Genomic DNA, 22087 nt, shown 5'->3' with positions numbered 1-22087 from the left:
CTTTGCAATAAAGTTTGGGTAGAGTACCAGACCCCGAACTTCCATGGGTTCGCTCATCCCTAATTAACACCTTCAAAATTGAAATCCCTTTTGATCCCTTCACATTGCTTACCTCCACTTTACACACTGACCATTCCCCAAAGTTCCAGGAATAGCAGGGGTAGACGGCACAACTTCTGTACTGGGCGAGTTGCATTGGACAAGGTCTCCCACCTCCTTCAGCTTGCATCTTGACGAGGCGAGATCGCATCTGTTGACCTAGGATTGAAACGTAATGGTCACTTCATTGCAGCACATATTCGAGAAACTTCGAGAAACACTGAAATATTCATCAATTTTGAATCTAGGAGACCAAATGTGCAATTACACAGAGGATCAGAATAAAGGACCAAGGGCTACTGGAACACTAGCAACAGTCCTCCCGCTTGACCAGGACATTCCTGGGAAGTGGACTACAGAAGAGGCAAGGCTTAGTGAAGCCGAACTCAAATTGGCAATTATGTTGGTGTTGTTGAGTCTTTTAGATGTGTTCCCAGTGGCCTTGGGTGGGACTTAAATTTCCCAAATTTTAAGTTCAAAAGGATAGTAAGTATGCGAAGCGTACAGCAACAGGGCGCAGATGGCAATTGTACCCGAGCCCTGTTGCTCCTTGAGGTCCCTCTGTGCATGTCAAGACACTAGTACCAAAAGGCTTTCCCATTACCTTAATATTGATGACTTATCCTCATGTCATCAGTTCCAGATTGGTGGGGGTGTAACACCCGGTACCCCCAACGATCAGCTGTTCCCAGCTACATAGGGTACTGCACATACGCACCTATTCAAATGCAAAGAAGTGGATCTGCACCCCATTGTGGCCACTATGAAGTTGGTGGAGCTGTGCTGCTCATCTCTAGCTAATCGTACCCAGCTACCGCTGACAGCAGGAACGGCTGATGGGTGGGGGTACCGGGTGTCGCACACCCACCAATCTGGTGCTGATGACCTATCTTGAGGATAGTGTTTATACAAATGTGTCCTTCCTTACCTTTCTTTTTGGTTCAACATATCCCAAGATGAGCCACTCAAAATAATTTGCATTAAAAAAAATGATTAGTTGATACTCTGTGGGGAGAGGTTTATGCTCCACCTACCTATGTAAATGTGGCCACACGGTGGTTGCGATAGGCATTGCAGCCTTTGGCGGGTTTACTACCATGTTCCGATAATGTGTTCCATTTATATGGTGAGACATTCTAATGCCCCATCTATAAGCACAGTAGTCACCATAATGCCTTCATACATAGGCAACTATTCTATCCAAGGATATTTTCAAAGGATTAAAGAAAAGAGCAAAACTTGTAAATTTGTCTCAAAATTGCTGGAAAATCCACCAGCTATTTTATATGATTATGAAGAGTACAGTACTCACAATTATCTCAGATGAAAACACACGTGTAATTGTGACCGGAGACGCTGGCGACTGGTCTACAGGCTACGGGTTATAATTATCGAATAAATTGGCTGTAATTTTGCAGAGAGCCCTCTTGATCCCTCCCTTTCTTGCAATGTTAATATTTCTGACGGGTCCCTTCTACCGGGATACAATTAGAGTCACAACGCGGCTCCCTTGCCTTTGAAGAAGTGTTTTGTAATAAGACGACTATTGATTTGCCACAACATCCCGCTATTGTCATCTCTGAACCTCATTACGGATTCGCTTTTTTCTTTCCTGCATTATTCTGCATCTCTTCCCGAAAAATCACTTAGGAAACTGCGTCTCAGTGCTAATAAGTGAACTTTGTTATCTGTTGGCTATCTGTTAACTAGTATGGGTCCTACTTCTGGAATATCACCCTATAGATGAGGAGATCCGATGGGAAAGCTAGAAATTTAAGGGGTAAACCCAACCTGAAACCACCATCTGATATATCCCAGTGACATGGTAGAAGATGCTAGTGAACAGTATGGAGGCAAATCTATGCTGTTCTCTTGAGCATCTCTGCCTCTTTCGATGCTTCCCATAATTTTATTTGCCTTGCCAGCAGCTGCCTGGCATTGGTCACTAAAACTGAATTTTCTGTCCACCGATGCACCCAAGTCTTTTTTTTAGTGACAGCTTTACTATTTAGTACATAGTATAAATAAATGAATTGATTTGATGCAAATCAAATTTGTGTTAATTTATTTTACATTCACTGGAACCGATGAACTTGAATAATTTGACATTTGATTCAAGCAAATTGCCACAAAATGCGTACCAAGATTTTACATGATGCGGAAGATTGCATCAGTATGAGAAGACTCACATGACTTCAGGAACAGCTAGGTGGACTTCCCAATAATGTCTTGCAGTTATCACATCGCATTTTATAGCCCACAGCCAATCAAGAGGGACTATTGTAGCCTGTATAAAAGCCTAGGAAGGGAATGCAGCAACCAATTTGTAGTGAATCTTGATAGTGAGAGGACAGCTCACAGTATAGACTGTTACGCAAATGGTTGTGGAGCCACTGTGCTGCGGTCAGGGGAGAGCCTGGACAAGCGAAACTAAGTGAAGACCTGGTTTGTCACTAGAGCCCCTGATGGTGTGGTTAGACTTATATCCATGTGGACACCACGTAGTATTACAGAGCGGACCCTTGGAGCTGTGGCAGCTGACTCCCAAGGGGACAGGAAACAGAACCAGCCACGAACTGGATTAGCAGGAGGAATACGGCTGGTAGACAAATGCAGAATCAAGCACAGTCAGGACAGGTACAGGAACACCGAATGGCCACAGGTACGAGATCACAGGTGCAGGTACATAGGTGCTAGTTCAGATGGATCAGGAACAAGACTAGGCAAAGGTCGGACTGGTTTGGGTATAGGTGTGACAGAGTGGACAGTGTCAGGTAAATGGGACCAATGGAATCAGATTCAGAGAGTACAGGTATGGGGACATTACAACTAGATGGCAGGATGTACACTGATTACTGAGGTTGCTAAGGCACCTCCCCTTTGGGGAAGGTGCCTTAAATACTTAATGTGTTCCAGCCATTGGCTGGGGACATTTTAGAAACGCCCCTTTAAGAAGCAGGGAGCATGTGCATGCCCTAAGCACTCTCCCAGGAGACCTGTGTGCATTGTGCAGGTCTTGGGATCAGAGAGAGATGCCAGGGGAACGAGGATGGGTACGTGAACACGCCGGCATCCCTGCAGGAGGAAAGAAGGGGTCACATGCAGGGATGTAAAGATAGGAAAAGAAAGCCATAAAACACTGAATAAAGATTACAGATAGTATGTGACGGCACAGTAAGGAAAAACAGCTACCATCCATTCACCCATAGCCGTATATGTTGAGGTTACCTGGACATTACTAAGACTGTATCTGCATTAAAGAGATTGAAAGAGGATACATACAGTTCTAGGAGACCTCAGAGCCATCATGTCTATTCATGGCAATTGGAGTACTTGCTGTTCACAAAGAAGATTCAAAAATATTGAATGTATAGATGCAACAAAAATAAAAACATGCACTGCTGGTCCTCCACTTTACCCTCCAATGCACATTCATGATGCTTCTTCAGGTAATGTCCACTTTGTTCTCAATAAAGATTATTTTAATATTTCATCATTGGTTTTGTGCTGGATTTGCATAGGTGTTATTAAGGTTATAAAGAAGAATATTAAAGAGAAGACGGCCCAATACTGACCCCTATGGTAATTGATTGGTAACTATGATCATAAGTAGAAGTGCTTCTCATTAAATTAGAATATCATCAAAATCGACTTTCCCTAGTCTGTTTGTTGACCCCTCCCCCCTCTTTTTTGTTTTTCATTTTTTCTCTAGCTATAACTTCCCCTCTCTCATCATTTGGGGTTATCTAGTTACAGAGTGGTAGCCCACTCGTATTGTATTTCCATGTTGAATTCTATGTTTTTAGCCTTATGTTTATCTTGATTGAGAGGTACTTTGCCTTAATTTGCAAATTGGAACGCTAAAATAGTTACCGTCTTTAATAATGGGCTTCTGTAATACCGGAAAGAGGGAGGTAATTCCTTGTACCTATGTTTGCATGTTAATATACTAATGTTGAAAATGTTTAATTGAAAATGTTTAATAAAAACAGTTTGGAAAAAAAAAAGAATATCATCAAAAAGTTAAATTATTTCAGCTCTTCAATACAAAAAGTGAAACTCCTATATAGTCATTACACACAGAGTGATCTATTTCATGTGTTTAAATCTGTTAATGTTGATGGTTATGGTTACTGCCAATGAAAACTCAAAAGTCATTATCTCAGTAAATTAGAATACGGTAATTAACAAAAAACAGCTGCAAAGGCTGCTCCTAAGTGTTTATAAAGGTCCCTTAGTCTGTTTCAGTAGCTCCAAAATCATTGGGAAGACTGCTGACCTGACAGATGACCAGAAGGCGTCACTGAGACACTCCACAAGGAGGGGAAGCCACAAAAGGTCATTGCTAAAGTTGAATGGAAGGAAAAAGTGTGGTATGTTTACACATATTTACTGCTCTGTGCATAGACTATAATAGGATTGTGTCCGGTGGTCAGGTCATGTTGGGAGTTGTAGTTCATCTCCCATAGAGCACAATACATAGATTTCGTCTTCTGGTCATGTGATTAATATGTCGTTATTAGATCTCTGCCAGTTCTCGCTGCTTATTTTGATCTGATTTACAGAAATAGCAAATTGCCCTTAAAATGGTGTAAAATGTAGGGATATATATATATGTATATATATATATATATATATATATATATATATATATATATATATATATACACACAGTGGGGCAAAAAATTATTTAGTCAGTCAGCAATAGTGCAAGTTCCACCACTTAAAAAGATGAGAGGCGTCTGTAATTTACATCATAGGTAGACCTCAACTATGGGAGACAAACTGAGAAAAAAAATCCAGAAAATCACATTGTCTGTTTTTTTATCATTTTATTTGCATATTATGGTGGAAAATAAGTATTTGGTCAGAAACAAAATTTCATCTCAATACTTTGTGATATATCCTTTGTTGGCAATGACAGAGGTCATTTGTCTCCCATAGTGGAGGTCTACCTATGATGTAAATTACAGACGCCTCTCATCTTTTTAAGTGGTGGAACTTGCACTATTGCTGACTGACTAAATACTTTTTTGCCCCACTGTATATATACCGTATATATAATTGTCTAAGGGGTACGTCTGTCTGTCCCAGATATTCATTGGTCACGGCCTCTGTCTCTCATGGAATCCAAGCCGCTGATTGGTCTCGCCAGCTGCCTGTCATGGCTGCCGCGACCAATCTACGACGGCCACATTAGTCTCTCCCTACTCCCCTGCAGTCACTGCCCGGCGCCCGCATACTCCCCTCCGGTCATACACACACACACACCCTGCAGTGTGCGCTGGGCCTAGCATGCCCTGTGCACCACGGTCTCCCCCCGCAGACCCTGGCAGTGCCAGTCTCCTGCCCGCACACAGCTCAGGTGGTGGGCCCCACACTCCCACCAGCCTGGCACACCGCCCTCAGCCTCCCAGGCCCGTCCCCTGCTTTCCGTCACCCCGTACTTGAGAGCGATGCCCTGCAGGGTGTCCCCGGGGCAGACCGGGTGCTCTATGTACCTCTCGGCCCAGGGCGCCGTCACGCTGGCTGCGGCTGTAGCACCGGGCACAGTCCCGCCATCTTCTGCGGAGGAATACACGCTCCGGTAACGGTAAGAGCACTACATGTACTGAACTGGAGCCTCCACTGCCAGCAGCCGCTGGCAGGGGGCGCTCCTCTCATCCAGCACCGGGAAGCGCGGCCGTGTTATCCCGGGACCCCCGGTGTGGAGCATGTGTCCGGGAACGCTCCGCCCCTGGCGGCATCTCCAGGCTGCACGGTGCGCACGGCGGACATGCTGCGACCTCAGGACACAGTAGCATTCATCTTATTTACTCTATCAGTGCTGTTAGTATTTTATGGGCAGTATACTACGTGTCTGTGCTGTATACTACGTGACTGGGCAATATACTACGTGTCTGTGCTGTATACTACGTGACTGGGCAATATACTACGTGTCTGTGCTGTATACTACGTGACTGGGCAATATACTACGTGTCTGTGCTGTATACTACGTGGCTGGGCAATATACTACGTGACTGGGCAATATACTACGTGTCTGTGCTGTATACTACGTGACTGGGCAATATACTATGTGTCTGTGCTGTATACTACGTGACTGGGCAATATACTACGTGTCTGTGCTGTATACTACGTGGCTGGGCAATATACTACGTGGCTGGGCAATATACTACGTGGCTGGGCAATATACTACGTGTCTGTGCTGTATACTACGTGACTGGGCAATATACTACGTGGCTGGGCAATATACTACGTGTCTGGGCAATATACTACGTGGCTGGGCAATATACTACGTGTCTGTGCTGTATACTACGTGGCTGGGCAATATACTACGTGACTGGGCAATATACTACGTGACTGGGCAATATACTACGTGTCTGTGCTGTATACTACGTGGCTGGGCAATATACTACGTGTCTGTGCTGTATACTACGTGACTGGGCAATATACTACGTGGCTGGGCAATATACTACGTGGACTGCATATTCTAGAATACCCGATGTGTTAGAATCCTGGCCACCATCTAGTAAGTAATAATCAGTGAACGTTAACTGTTCGGTAATGTGGAACACAATCTGCGCCTGCTCATTCACTGACAGCTGATAAAAATGAACCCATCAAACACAAATCTCCGGATTTAATAATAATAAATGGATTTATCTGCTTGTTAAAAATAGAAATTGCCTTTATTAACAGCGAGACTTCATTGCTGCTCTTACCGACGTATTAAACAAACACGCGAAAAATAAATCCCTTAAAGGCGCCGCGTCTCCTTTACATAATGAGGAGGTCACTGAGTGAGAGGAACTGTCATAGCAACGTCGAAAAATGGAGAAAAATGCACTGCGTCGCGCTTCTGGCAGAATCACAGACCGTGAGCATCACCTGGGCAGGTCACAAGGGGAGGAGTTTACAATGGCAACCAATCACAATCCAGCTTACTATGCATGTGGGAAAATGAAAAGTCATCTGATTGGTGCTGTGGGCAATTGTCCCATGTTTATGTGACGATGACGCTATAAAATGTAAAAACACAATATATAAATACGTAAAAATAAAATCACAGTGTTCTTAAAAATATTAATAACAGTAATAGCAATATAAAAAAATAGTATTTGTAATACTGTAAATATTAGTATGAATAAACATAGTAATAAAATTAATAATACCTGTACATCTGATAATAGTACTATTTTATTATTAATTATAGGTATAATAAAAGTATTAATAAATATAATGCTTTTATTATCACCATTACTAATATTATTATTATTATTATTAATTATAGTAATCATGATTCTGATATTTTTTTTTAACTCCGTGTTGTTCCTCTGTTATTACTTGGGGAAAGGAAGGAATAAATTAATAAGTGAAAGTTACATGAGATGAGAGAATCTCCCAAAATTTGTTGATTTGCTCAATCTGTCCAGCGGATCTGATTCAATTGGAATAGAATATATCCAAATTAATTGCCGTAAAAACATGTTTATTATGCTCCAGACTCCTCCCAAAATAATGAACCGATTGCAGGGAAAGGGTTAAATAATAAAATATATTCTACTCCTCTATCCTAGGCCACGGTCTGTCTTCGGTTCTGCCGGTATTTGCCCCTTGGAGCTGAGGCCGGTGATGGGCCTCATGGACGGAGGGGCCCGCTGGTTGGTTTCTAGGACCGTGTTCAACAACCACAGCCTGTTAAGTGCATATGGTTGTCAGGAGGCTGGTCCCTAGCAACCACTTACCCAGACAGACCTATACAGCTGCGCCATGAGGTGTATAATCAGAGGTGAGAGCTTAAAGTTGGCGGCCGTCATAAATCTAGAATTGTCCTTCAGATACAATGCAGGAAATCATGGGGATGTCCTGAGTTGGAAAGTGTATCCAAAAGAGGGCATTAATTTCCAATTTTGGGGTGCTCATGGGTGGGATTGGAGCTCCTCCTGGGTGGGACTAGAGGCGGGGCTTGACCATTCCTATGTTACACATCGCAATATTGGGCACGTGCTGCGGGAGCTGATTGCCAGGAGTGGGGCAACGGGTAGGAAGCTGAAGCTTTGCCCCAGTAGAGGACATCCTGGCTTGTACAGCACATTCGCTGTGTCATTTTGTCTGGTCTGAAGTAAATATCTAGTTAAATACTAAACACCCCGGAGTCTCACGTCTCCAAACTTCTGAGCAAAAAGCCGAAAGTTAAGGCGACCTTGAGCAGAAATGAATTGAAATGTTCTCTGTAGCCGATCTCCTAATTCTATCTGGCTTAATAAGAGGAGCGGAGCGTTCCGTTAATCGCTCTGCCTCGTTCGGCAATTCTGGAGGAAATAGAAGCGCTCGGCGTGCTGGAAATGAGCGGCAGCCTATTCACATGCTGCACTCATCTGCAGAGCCCCGAGACGCCTCGTAATCCCACTCATCAGAGTCACGGCGAGCCCACACACACCGGGACAGCGAGTATGATCGGGGGCTTCATCATTACACAAGATTTCTAAATCTGCAAGATAAAAAATAAAAATCACCAAATAAAAGTCCAATGATTTAATGTAGGTGTCAATCCTACGGAGACGGGTAAGGTGAGCGGCTGCCAGACACCTGGTGCCACACATTACTGCCTGCCCGGTCTGTGTCCCCACAATGTCTGATATTTAAAGGGAAGCTATCAATAACATCCACCCCCCCCCCCAACTGCATGAAGATCTTTGAAAGCTTTATCCATTGACACGTTGATATCTTCTACTTTAATTCGTATGCAAATGAGGTGTTAAGTGCTCTGGGTGTGACAGAGCACTTCCCAAGCCTCTACCTCCAGTGGTTGTTTCCCCACCCAGCAAAAGCCTCTTTAGCTTGATTGATAGCTTACTGTGTGATTTCTTATTGCCTGACGACTGACATCACTCAAACAGTGAGCTCTCAATCAAGCTAAGGCTACTTTCACACATCAGGCTTTTTGTTTCAGGCACAATCCGGCAATTTTTTTAAAAAAAGGATCAGTTTTTGTTTTACGCCGGATCCGTTTTTTTTTTTTTACGCCGGATCAGTTTTTTTCCCATAGAGTTGTATTAGCGGCGGATTGTGCCTGATGGCCACACGTTTCATCCGTTTTTTTTTTTTGCCGGATCCGTCCAAATAGTCTTTTCCGGCGGACGGGCAAAACGTCCACTGCAACGTTTTTTTGTCCGGCGGAAAAAAACGCACAGTGACGGAATCGGCCAGAAACAGATGAAACGGAGGTGTGAAAGAAGAATCCGGCGTCCGGATCAGGTTTTCACAGTATTTTCCATGCAAATCATTTAGAGTCTCTCTCCCCTTTTTTTTCCCCGGAACCAGGAAGACAAAAATTACATGCGCATTAAGGAAGACCGGATCCGGCGCATCAGTTTTTCTCAAAAAAAGTCGGATCCGTTTTTTACAACATTAGCCGGATTTAGCCTGACACAAAAAACCTGATGTGTGAAAGTAGCCTAAAGAGCTACAGACCAGAGAATGAGCTCGCTGACTGATTCACTGTCAGCTCATCTTGTATTCTGCCATGTACTTTGATGCATAGATGTCCAAGACAAACAATCCAACATTCTTAATAAAACCCTATAACAAAAGAATGTCAAAAATACATGCATTTAGGCAAAAAAAAAAAATAATAATAATAATTGCCTTCAAAGGCATCAGGAGTAAAATTATGTGATGGACTAAGCATCTCTGCATTTACGGCAGCTTGCCCTCAAAAGACAATACTTGTAGTTCGAAAATCTGTGAGCAAGAATTATGGGAAAAGTATTCAACGTGATATGCTAATTAGGTGCTCAGCGCATCAGTGGCACCTTCCCTCATTTAATCTGCCTTCTCAGCTCCTCCCCTTTTTATTGATTGACAGATGAAGCAGCGTTGACTGCACAGCAATCATCCCAATATTGACACTTGCCATTTCTCCTGGAACTGGTCTGCTCCCTTATGCGCATGCACGGACACTGCAACACCCTGTGCATGCGCGGGTGGCAATGGAGGCAGGAGGTATAAGGAGGGCAGAATAAGGGAGGGAAGGTGCTGCGGACAGCCCCCGAAGCACCAACATCCTAATTAACATATTGCATTAAAGCTCTTTTCTGGAAATCTTGCCCGCAGATTTTGGAACGGCAGGAATGCAGATGGTGATGTGCTTCGTCCATGCCATGTTCTTGACATCGATTGTATGGCGCACCTCCAACTCCGCACGTCTGTGAGCAGGATGACCAGGATGACCAGTCCGACACCCGACAGTCGATGGTGCACTCCACCAGACAGCGAAGACTCAGCTTTTCAGGTTTCTTCAATCCAAGCTGAAAAGCAAAAGAAAAAAATAATAAAAACTTCCTGAAAAGATCCAAGAAATATCAGCCACTAACAGAAGACGACTCACATTTCATCTGACAGTCAATAGATTGTGTAAAACAGGGGTGTCAAACTGCATTCCTCAAGGGCTGCAAACAGGTCATGTTTTCAGGATTTCCTTGTACTGCACAGGTGATAATTTAATCACCTACACAAATAATGAGTTGGTGATTAAATTATCACCTGTGCAGTACAAGGAAATCCTGAAAACATGACCTGTTTGCAGCCCTTGAGGAATGCAGTTTGACACCCCTGCTGTAAAAGGAATGTTCACTTTCTAGTCTTTAACCACTTCCTGCCACGGCCATTTTTCCTTTTTGCCTCCCCTTTAACCAAGGGTCATTTTTTTTTCTCCATTGATATGGCCGTACAAGGTCTTGTTTTTTGTGGAACCGAACTGTAGTTGTGAATGACACTGCTCATTTTACCGTATAATGTACTGAAAAATGGGGGTGAGGGTGAAATCAAATGGTGGAAAAAACGCAATTCTGCCTATTCGGATTGTGCCGCAGAAGTTGACAGTGGTTGAACAACAGTGATGAGAGTTGGTTGTATAACTAAGGGGCTATGCCGCTCCATACACCCGCACCTGACAAGTGCTGTACATGCACAGTGGATTTCGGGAAGGGGTTAGTATATTTAATATTTTGTGCTGATGAATTTATTAAATTGCTGGACCTCCATTGTTTTCGTACAGAACTCCGGCATTGAGCAAAATGACAAATCTTAGCATCTTTTCGACACCACTAGAGGGAGCTGAGGAGCTGTCTGCATACTGCTTTATCAATCACTTCAATGGATAGTACGTATGCAGTAAACGTTTAGGCTCCCACTAGTGGTGACTGCAGGAAGTATGTTTTTTTTTTTTCTAAGCTAGGTCTATGCACAGGACAATTTTCTCCACTCGTTCTGCTTTTTGATGTTTTACAAATTATCAATTTATTTTGCAATTTAGACTTGGGTTAATAGAAATTTTCCGTTTCACCCAAGATTTCATACGAACATTTATTATTTAGCAGAATTCCAACTTCATAGAATTGGATTTACTGTGAAATCTCATCACGGAATATGAATACAGGAGTCTTTACTATAATATTTATATAATCTTTCCTGATTTAAAAATTTTTTTTAAATTGCGTTTTTTTTTCCTGCACTTTTCTATTGTTTTAATTTTTTATGAAAACTTTTTCTGGAGTTTTTTTTTCTTAAGTTGGTGAATGTAACAGTTATTGTTTGGACAGAAAAAAAAAAAAAAAAAAGACTGTGTGATGAGTGAACTCCAGAGCCGTCACGCTGGGCCCCGGCACAGCGGAGTTTAGGAGGCGCCCGGCTGGATCCGTTTTGTAAGCTGCACATTACCTGCTCACAAAAGGCCATTTTTACAGATTTCCCATCGCTGCGGGTGCAGTCCAGAAGCCGAGTTTTTATTCCCTCGCCGCAGATGGCCTTTTCACCGAGCTGACAGGCGCTCCACTCTGAAATCACCAACAAAAACCCATCTAGATTCAGACACTGCAATAAATTATCCATTTTACTACATCATTGACCCCTTAAGTGCCACTCGAGCTCCGGAGATCATTTAAATTCACTCGCTCCCACTTGTAACTCTATAATTTCTTGTGTATCCCCAATATGCAAGAAAATCAGAGAAATACCAATCTTTACCTAATGCCACATTAATAGAACCACTATAGGAGGCCAAGGATGATTGGGATTGAAAATTGCGCATTGGTGTTTATTTTAGTTATTTCCCATGATACATAAATGTATTTCCACTTTCCATTTTTTTTTTTATATTTAGCATTTAGCTTCGCTATCATATGACAGAGTATCGGACACCAGGATAATGGAAGGTAATGACATACAACTGGAATTTACTAGGACGGATATAATGTGCCACGGGGATAACACACGATAGGTGATACATTTGTTGCTACATTTTAGAAACTCCTGTATCGTAGCTATCAGTATGTGATTTGGCAAATTAAGAAGGTTTTAGCCCTGTCCCCATTCCCACCACCAACCCTGCCCTATTTTTGGGGTAGGGGTATAAATATAGTAGGTGCAGGGGTTGGAATCGCACTCAACAACTGGAGACTTGGAGAGCGAAAAGGTTCTCAACAAAGAGCCATGATCGATGGGAGCACCTGTTGAACTTTGTGGACCTCAATGCAAAATCTCCAAGTTTCTCCACTGGGGCAAGATCTTTGCAAAAATGGCCTTTTTTTTGGTCCAGAACATCCTTAAGTTTGCCAAATCTGTTTCTTAAAAAATTAGGACAAATAATGCATGTTCCAACAGTCCCAATTTTGGCTAGACAATCCATTAAGTCCTTGTTCATGAAAACTTGCAACCTGGAGCTAGAGATTTAAAAAGGTTGTCCCATTTGGGACATTTATGGCATTTCGATAGTATTTATAAAAAACTAGCCGTTTCCAGCCAGCTAACGCTCGGCACGCTCATTGCTATCTAATATAAACCTTGTGATATCTCTCTCTGTCCTTATCAATCTGCTCAGGTGTTCGTTGTTGATAACCAAGCCTACGATTTTGTCGATATTGTTGTTGTCGATCAGCTACTGCATCGTTGTCCGGATTTTCCTGTGGCCTGTGAGATGGACCAGGCGACTTTTCTTGGCTCATTTTGTTTGGGAGAATGCGGATGAAATTAAATGTACGTTTACCTTGGCAGAAGTGGTTGAATTACATAGAAAGGAAGTGCTGCTTGTGGTAATGTGGGGGGCGGAGCCTCATGTGGTAATGTGGGGGCGGAGCCTCATGTGGTAATGTGAGGGTGGAGCCTTGTGTGGTAATGTGGGGGCAGAGCCTCATGTGGTAATGTGGGGGCGGAGCCTCATGTGATAATGTGAGGGCGGAGCCTCATGTGGTAATGTGGGGGCGGAGCCTCATGTGGTAATGTGGGGGCGGAGCCTTGTGTGGTAATGTGTGGGGACGCAGCCTCGTGTGGTAATGTGTGGGGACGAAGCCTCGTGTGGTAATGTGTGGGGACGAAGCCTCGTGTGGTAATGTGTGGGGACGCAGCCTCGTGTGGTAATGTGTGGGGACGGAGCCTCGTGTGGTAATGTGTGGGGACAGAGCCTCGTGTGGTAATGTGTGGGGACAGAGCCTCGTGTGGTAATGTGTGGGGACGCAGCCTCGTGTGGTAATGTGTGGGGACGGAGCCTCGTGTGGTAATGTGTGGGGACGGAGCCTCGTGTGGTAATGTGTGGGGACGCAGCCTCGTGTGGTAATGTGGGGGGACGCAGCCTCGTGTGGTAATGTGTGGGGACGGAGCCTCGTGTGGTAATGTGTGAGGACAAAGCCTCGTGTGGTAATGTGTGGGGACGCAGCCTCGTGTAGTAATGTGTGGGGACGCAGCCTCGTGTGGTAATGTGTGGGGACGCAGTCTCGTGTGGTAATATGTGGGGACGGTGTTATGATCTGGTGGCCTTGGAGCAGCACGAGACGTACTCTGGAGAAGGTGGCACCTGTACTGACCGCAATCCCTGAACTTAGCAGTGCAACTAGAAGCAGCCGTGGGGGGTACCTAACGCTCCCTAGACCCCTCGACACAGCCTAAGAATTAACTACCCCTAAAGACAGAAACAGGAAACCTATCTTGCCTCAGAGAAAATCCCCAAAGGATAGACAGCCCCCCACAAATATTGACTGTGAGAGGAGAGGGAAATAACATACGCAGACATGAAATCAGGATTTAGCATAGGAGGCCTTACTAGCTAAAAAGAAAGGATAGAACAGAGTACTATGCGGTCAGTATAAAAACACTAGAAAATATCCACCACAGAAAATGCAAAACACCACATCTGACTAAAGACATGGAGGGTTGTTGTGAATTCTGTGGCAGAGCTCCCTCCTGTGGTCACAAGTGGTACTTCGGCTGATTCTCTCTGTGAGCTTCCGTTGGTGGAGGAAAGTGGTACTGCGGCTTCTGAGTTTCCTCCCTCAGGTGATGTGGTGAGGTCGTTAGGTGCTTCTCTACTTAACTCCACCTAATGCTTTGATCCTGGCTTCCTGTCAATGTTCCTGTGTTGGACTTGTTTTTCCCTGGATCATTCCTGTGGCCTGCTGCTCTGCATAGCTAAGTTCTTCTTTGCTATTTGATTGCTATTTTTTCTGTCCAGCTTGTCTAATTGTTTTGCTGGAAGCTCTGGGACGCAAAGGGTGTACCTCCGTGCCGTTAGTTCGGTACGGAGGGTCTTTTTGCCCCCTTTGCGTGGTTTTCTTTAGGGTTTTGTGTAGACCGCAAAGTTACCTTTCCTATCCTCGCTCTGTTAAGAAAGTCGGGCCTCACTTTGCTGAATCTATTTCATCTCTACGTTTGTCTTTTCATCTTAACTCACAGTCATTATATGTGGGGGGCTGCCTTTTCCTTTGGGGTATTTCTCTGAGGCAAGGTAGGCTTATTTTCTATCTTCAGGCTAATTAGTTTCTCATGCTGTGCCGAGTTGCATAGGCAGAGTTAGGCGCAATCCACGGCTGCCTCTAGTGTTGTTTGGAGAGGATTAGGGATTGCGGTCTGCAGAGTTCCCACGTCTCAGAGCTCGTTCTATGATTTTGGGTTATTGTCAGATCACTGTATGTGCTCTGACCGCTATGTCCATTGTGGAACTGAATTGCCTTTCATAACAGAGGGTATATCTGCATCTCCAGAGACACAGCTAGGCTGCAAAAAATCCTTCACAACAAAGCTGGACAAGACAAAACATGGAAAATGCACAGAACTAGAAGGTCCACAGCAGGTGGACAGAAAAAAAAAGCCAGGACTTATCTTTGAAGAAAAGCACAGTGAACAGGAGAGACCAGAAGGGATGTGAATCCTCCATAAACAATGGACAACTGGCACTGACTAAAGGATCAAGCAAGGCTATATAGCCCAGCCCAAATTGCAAAAAATAGATACACCTGATAAATGCTGCGATCCAACTACCGCAGCACTACCACTCTCAACCACCGGAGGGAGCCCAAGAGCAGAATTCACAACAGGACGGAGCCTCGTGTGGTAATGTGTGGGGACGGAGCCTCGTGTGGTAATGTGGGGGAGCAGCCTCGTGTGGTAATGTGGGGGGATGGAGCCTCATGTGGTAATGTGTGAGGACGGAGCCTCGTGTAGTAATGTGGGGGGACGCAGTCTCGTGTGGTAATGTGGGGGGACGCAGCCTCGTGTGGTAATGTGGGGGGACGCAGCCTCGTGTGGTAATGTGGGGGGACGCAGCCTCGTGTGGTAATGTGGGGGGACGCAGCCTCGTGTGGTAATGTGGGGGGACGCAGCCTCGTGTGGTAATGTGGGGGGACGCAGCCTCGTGTGGTAATGTGTGAGGACGAAGCCTCGTGTGGTAATGTGTGAGGATGAAGCCTCGTGTGGTAATATGGGGGGGCAGAGCCTCGTGTGGTAATGTGTGGGGACGGAGCCTCGTGTGGTAATGTGTGGGGACAGAGCCTCGTGTGGTAATGTGTGAGGACTAAGCCTCGTGTGGTAATGTGGGGGACGGAGCCTCATGTGGTAATGTGTGGGGACGGAGCCTCGTGTGGTAATGTGTGGGGACGGAGCCTCGTGTGGTAATGTGTGGGGGCGGAGCCTCGTGTGGTAATGTGTGAGGACTAAGCCTCGTGTGGTAATGTGGGGGACGGAGCCTCATGTGGTAATGTGTGGGGACGGAGCCTCGTGTGGTAATGTGTGGGGACGGAGCCTCGTGTGGTAATGTGGGGGGCGGGAATATGTGAAGGGTGGGATTATGTGTGTTAATGTGGTGGGGGGCGGGATTATCTGTGGTAATGTGGTGGGGGGTGGGATTGTGTGTGGTGATGTGGTGGGGGGGTGGTATTATGGGTGGTGATGGGCTGGGGGCGGGATTATAAGTGGTGATGGGGTGGGGGCAGGATTGTGTGTGGTGATGGGTTGGGGGGCGGGATTGTGTGTGGTGATGTGGTGGGGGGCGGGATTGTGTGTGATGGGTTGGGGAGGCGTGATTGTGTGTGGTGATGGGTTGGGGGGCGAGATTGTGTGTGGTGATGTGTTGGGGGCGGGATTGTGTGGTGGTGGTGGGGGGCGGGATTGTGTGTGGTGATGTGGTGGGGGCGGGATTGTGTGTGGTGATGGGTTGGGGGCGTGATTGTGTGTGGTGATGTGGTGGGGGGTGGGATTATGTGTGGTGATGGGTTGGGGGGGCGTGATTGTGTGTGGTAATGAGGTGGGGGGTGGGATTGTGTGTGGTGGGAGGCGGAGCTGCTGTGAAAGGTGAAATCTCAAACAAAAAAAAATTGCTCCGGGATAGATGTAAAAAAAATGTAAAGAAAAAGTCCTGTCTGCTGTAGAGCATGTTCCACAAAAAATTCTGTCAAAGCTGGCGATAAAGGTGGAGTGGACCCCATTAAGGGGTTATTATTTCCCATCTTCTTAGATGGATATTGTCAGATAGTGCCTGTATAAACAAGCACTTTTGCAATTTAATTCTTATTCATATTTGCAGCTGTTTTTGATATACTTACACTTTTCTTTTGTTTACAGCTTGTTGCCTAGGAGACCGACCACCACTGTTGCCTAGTTTATAAGCACTGGGCTGAAGCTGGCCGGGATTAGGAGGTATTAGTGGACTCCAACGCTGGCCACTTCAAAACAGTGCCTACAAGCTCAGTAGAAAAGAGCTGCTAAGCACTATTCATGTTCTTTCTAGCTGCGGTGGTCGGTCTCCAAGGCAATAAGCTGCAAACAAAAGTGTTAATATCTCAAGAATGGCTCAAAATTTTAAGCAGCAAATTGGAAAATTGCTTGTTTTTACAAGCAGTGTCCGACAATATCTGTGGAATAATATAAGTGGAAATTTAAGTGATCATTGCCACATTGTATAAATTAGTTCTCTATGTGATAAACGTGAAAAATCTCAGCCCGAAACCCTGAGCTTCTCGCACCCAGAACAGAATCCAAGAAAACCTCCTCCATGGAGATAATGACAGATGCTACACGGGAATATTGTAATAAATATTAGAGCCGATGGTAATGGATGGAATAATTAAGCAATTACAAGAATTTCAACCAAAATTAATTAAGTTTTATCATTGTTTCATAATTAAATGAAATACAATCATTTGCATTTTAATTAAATGTCGGTTTTACATTGTAATAAGACTGAAATTTCTGTGAATATCTTAAAGTGAGTAAAAATAGGATGTGATTCGTTTCATCAGAGCTCGAGATTATTAGGAGGTTACGGAAATAATACAATCAAATATACAGGGGGGAAATTACATCTATTGTTCCTCGTTATCAGTCATTATTGAAGGAAGAGGCTGAATACAGTCCAAAAGTATATACGGTATATCACAGTGAATATAAAGAAAGTAATGGTGCAAAAAGACCACAAACGGAGTATAATCCAAAAATGATATCTTTATTATGAACATAAAATGAATACAATAAAAAATAAAACTACTGGACACCAAGTCATAGGGCCCGGATACACCCAACACACAATGACAGCCTAGGATACATTTATAATGACGCATACACCGAAAACATAGCACTAACCGCTACACATAGCTAACTAGGATGTATGTATCATTGGCCATAAAGTATGGGTAGAATCATATAATCCAAATAGAACCGCTGTGCCACATAACCCAAAGGTTTAGGAGAAATGCGACATGTCTCACCAATAGAACCAGGCTTGTGTGGCGGTGAAAGACAGTCCCCGCCACCCCAACGCACGTTTCGTCAAGACTTCTTCAGGAGGCGCCTAAACCTTTTTTGAGTGTTGGTATATCATAGTGAGAAGTGAGAAATGCTGCACCTAAGGCCTATGTGTGCATTTAATCTATCAACAAAAGGGAAATCAATTGTCCCCTGTTATCAGCCATAACAGATAGAGGTTACCTAGGCAGTAATCCACACACTAAAAAAGTATCCACCAGAAGAATAGTGAGTGCAGCTCTGGAGTATAATAAATGAGGTAACTCAGGATCAGTAATGTAATGTATGTACACAGTGATTGCACCAGCAGAATAGTGAGTGCAGCTCTGGGGTATAATACAGGATGTAACTCAGGATCAGTAATGTAATGTATGTACACAGTGATTGCACCAGCAGAATAGTGAGTGCAGCTCTGGGGTATAATACAGGATGTAACTCAGGATCAGTAATGTAATGTATGCACACAGTGACTGCACCAGCAGAATAGTGAGTGCAGCTCTGGAGTATAATAAATGAGGTAACTCAGGATCAGTAATGTAATGTATGTACACAGTGATTGCACCAGCAGAATAGTGAGTGCAGCTCTGGGGTATAATACAGGATGTAACTCAGGATCAGTAATGTAATGTATGTACACAGTGACTGCACCAGCAGAATAGTGAGCGCAGCTCTGGGGTATAATACAGGATGTAACTCAGGATCAGTAATGTAATGTATGTACACAGTGACTGCACCAGCAGAATAGTGAGTGCAGCTCTGGAGTATAATACAGGAGGTAACTCAGGATCAGTAATGTAATGTATGTACACAGTGATTGCACCAGCAGAATAGTGAGTGCAGCTCTGGAGTATAATACAGGATGTAACTCAGGATCAGTAATGTAATGTATGTACACAGTGACTGCACCAGCAGAATAGTGAGTGCAACTCTGGGGTGTAATACAGGATGTAACTCAGGATCAGTAATGTAATGTATGTACACAGTGACTGCACCAGCAGAATAGTGAGTGCAGCTCTGGGGTATAATACAGGAGGTAACTCAGGATCAGTAATGTATTGTATGTACACAGTGACTGCACCAGCAGAATAGTGAGTGCAGCTCTTGGGTGTAATACAGGAGGTAACTCAGGATCAGTAATGTAATGTATGTACACAGTGACTGCACCAGCAGAATAGTGAGTGCAGCTCTGGAGTATAATACAGGGTGTAACTCAGGATCAGTAATGTAATGTATGTACACAGTGACTGCACCAGCAGAATAGTGAGTGCAACTCTGGGGTGTAATACAGGATGTAACTCAGGATCAGTAATGTAATGTATGTACACAGTGACTGCACCAGCAGAATAGTGAGTGCAGCTCTTGGGTGTAATACAGGAGGTAACTCAGGATCAGTAATGTAATGTATGTACACAGTGACTGCACCAGCAGAATAGTGAGTGCAGCTCTGGGGTGTAATACAGGATGTAACTCAGGATCAGTGCAGTTACATCATTTAATACTGATGAGTCTGGAGCAGAGTCTTTGCAGTCTGTAATGTATTTACATAGTGCAAAATGAACATTATAAATTATACTTTGGTTTCTGAAGTCTGAAAGTTTTCTATTAGTGAACTTGTTGAGATGTGGACAATATTAATGTGCCAGAGACCACAAGTAATGACGCGTGAACAGAGTGTATTTACGAGCCTAAGAAATATACAATTAATAATTCTTCTCCCAGTGCATCATTAAACCGGTTAATGACAAAGTACCGAGAGCGAAAATTACACTACTGATTTTTATGGTTTCAAGAAATATACTGCTACAGACAGTTAAGTCCTACATTACTGACATGAAGGAGCAATGTGTCATTCATGATAACCAATGGTTAAGAAATACAATATTATTTTACTTTGTAGAATATTTAGATAGAAATTCCATCATGATTGTATCTTTAAAAAAAGGACCCAATATCTGCCTATCTAATCCCATCTAATGTCTCCGTATATATGTATCTATGTTTCTAATTATCTATCCATCTAGTGTATACATACAACGTTCTGCCAGCATTGCACACTGACTAATTATTGCATTCAGTGAGACTTGTACAAATTCTTAAGCAGTGAGCTCCCCCTACTGGTGGTCCATAGACTACCTATTTAGCCTGTGAACTGCTTGGTGCTCACGCAGGAGCATTTCACTTCCGATGACCCGACCACCCACCAATCATCAACACTATAGAGCAACTTTAAACAATATACAAAGTTTCACAAAGTAATAGTTACCCTTTAAACATACCTATTCTGTCCAAAGAAATGTTGGGAAGTGTGGTATTTTTTGATGAAGAGTACACGTGAAATTCCTGGATTCTGATTCGTCCATCATCGAGGAGATAATTGGATCCAGTGCTACCTGGCAGTTTCTGATCTCCATGTTTATGACAAATAAATAGGAATATCACAGCTACCTACTTAACATGCAGCGCTCCGATCTTTAGGGGCCACAAAGTATGACATTGCTGCGGATTTGGATTAGAATACCAGCCAAGTGCATGGATCTTTTACAAATCTGATCCACATTTTGCAGAATGTGGAGCAAAGTGTCAGTTTCTTTTTCTATCCCTTTAAATGTAGCACGTTTTAAAAAACTAGAGTGAATTTGCAAAAAAATGCGCATGGTCTTTATGCGCATTCTCTGCGGATTTGTTGCATGATCTGCTGCCGAAAATGTCGACGTCTTCATAATTCAAGCTGCATAATAAAATCTTTACACTTTTATGTAGTAAAAGTTTATATTTGGGAGTTGGAGGAGGCTTCTTGTGCCCTTCCTGTAATGCGGCCCTGCTAATTATCCACCGGTATTCATACGTTTCTCTATTCATCGGCTTCTTCTGGGGATCAGTTCGTTATATAATAAGATATAGTGTATAAAATCTCCCAAGTAAGTGACACAAACCTGAAGCCAGGAAGACCAAACGAATGAATAATACATGGGCACATCTGATGTACCCGTCACTATGGCAGGCTCTGGGTGCCCCGGGGGGGATTTATTAGTCAGCGCTGCTAGTACAGATTAGAATATCCGGGCGCTGCGCTCGTACCTGTGACATTATACTGGTAGTGGAAACAATTACTGTTCAGGACACACGACTCAGTTTCCAGGTCCTCAGGACAAGTCTTCCCGTTAGTCGCTGTTCTCAGTGGAAATCTCGTCCTTGACCTCGCAGAGGTGGTGTCGCATGACTGATGGAAAAAGCAGAGGAGAAAGCGGTGAGTGTCAGGAACATCTCGGCCTCCGCGAGAAACATCTACGGAAGAAAATTTCACAGACATCGATCAAGCTCGAGATTTCGATGTTAAGATCGGGTAGCAGATGAGACAAATTCTAGTCGAAGAATAGATCATATTAGGCAAGAGATAGATTTTTGTTATTATACAGAATGGTGCAAAAGATTTAAGAAGGACTGCTCTATTATGGGTATACCTTGACGATTGGTGGAGCAGCTTAACATACTTTTTTTTGCAAAAAAACTTATCAACTAAATACCCTGTATTTTTTCATTTTTTGACTAGCACTTGCTTATTTACTGTGACTTTTTTACAACAGAGTATTTTTTGACCTCTCTGTGCGCTTTTGTGTTTTCAAGATTTAAGCAGGTGTAGAAAACAAGAAAAAGCTTCCAAAGCTTGAAATAATAGTTTACTTTTATCAATTAACGAAATGCAAAGTGACATTTACATTCGATCAATATTTGGTGACCGCCTGTCAGACTTCTTCAGGTCTTCTCGGTCACTTGTACACAAGTTGGGAAGGAACTTGGCAGGAGGTTGTTCCAAACCTCTTGGAGAACTGACCACAGATCTTCTGTGGATGTCACTTGTGCAATTCCTTCAGTCTCTTCCTGTAATCCCAGAAAGACTCAGAGTCTTTTAAGTTCCACTTTC

The 22087-nt window shown here is 43.7% G+C and overlaps 1 protein-coding gene across 2 annotated transcripts in view; it reads right to left on the bottom strand.

Annotated features, from left to right (window-relative positions):
• THSD7B (thrombospondin type 1 domain containing 7B) overlaps positions 1 to 22087 on the bottom strand; it is a 452200-nt gene that overhangs the window by 40388 nt on the left and 389725 nt on the right. For both annotated transcript variants that reach the window (XM_069732875.1, XM_069732874.1), the window contains exons 18-21: positions 21244 to 21385; positions 11821 to 11936; positions 10292 to 10409; positions 113 to 258 (exon numbers count right to left, since the gene is read on the bottom strand). In XM_069732875.1, coding sequence (XP_069588976.1) covers positions 113 to 258; positions 10292 to 10409; positions 11821 to 11936; positions 21244 to 21385 — 522 coding nt within the window. The remainder of the gene's footprint in view (positions 1 to 112; positions 259 to 10291; positions 10410 to 11820; positions 11937 to 21243; positions 21386 to 22087) is intronic.

The sequence above is a fragment of the Ranitomeya imitator genome, chromosome 7 (assembly GCF_032444005.1).
Source record: "Ranitomeya imitator isolate aRanImi1 chromosome 7, aRanImi1.pri, whole genome shotgun sequence".
NCBI lineage: Eukaryota > Metazoa > Chordata > Amphibia > Anura > Dendrobatidae > Ranitomeya > Ranitomeya imitator.
Note: the sequence above shows the minus strand (reverse complement) of the source record. Positions and strands in the feature narration are given on the sequence as shown.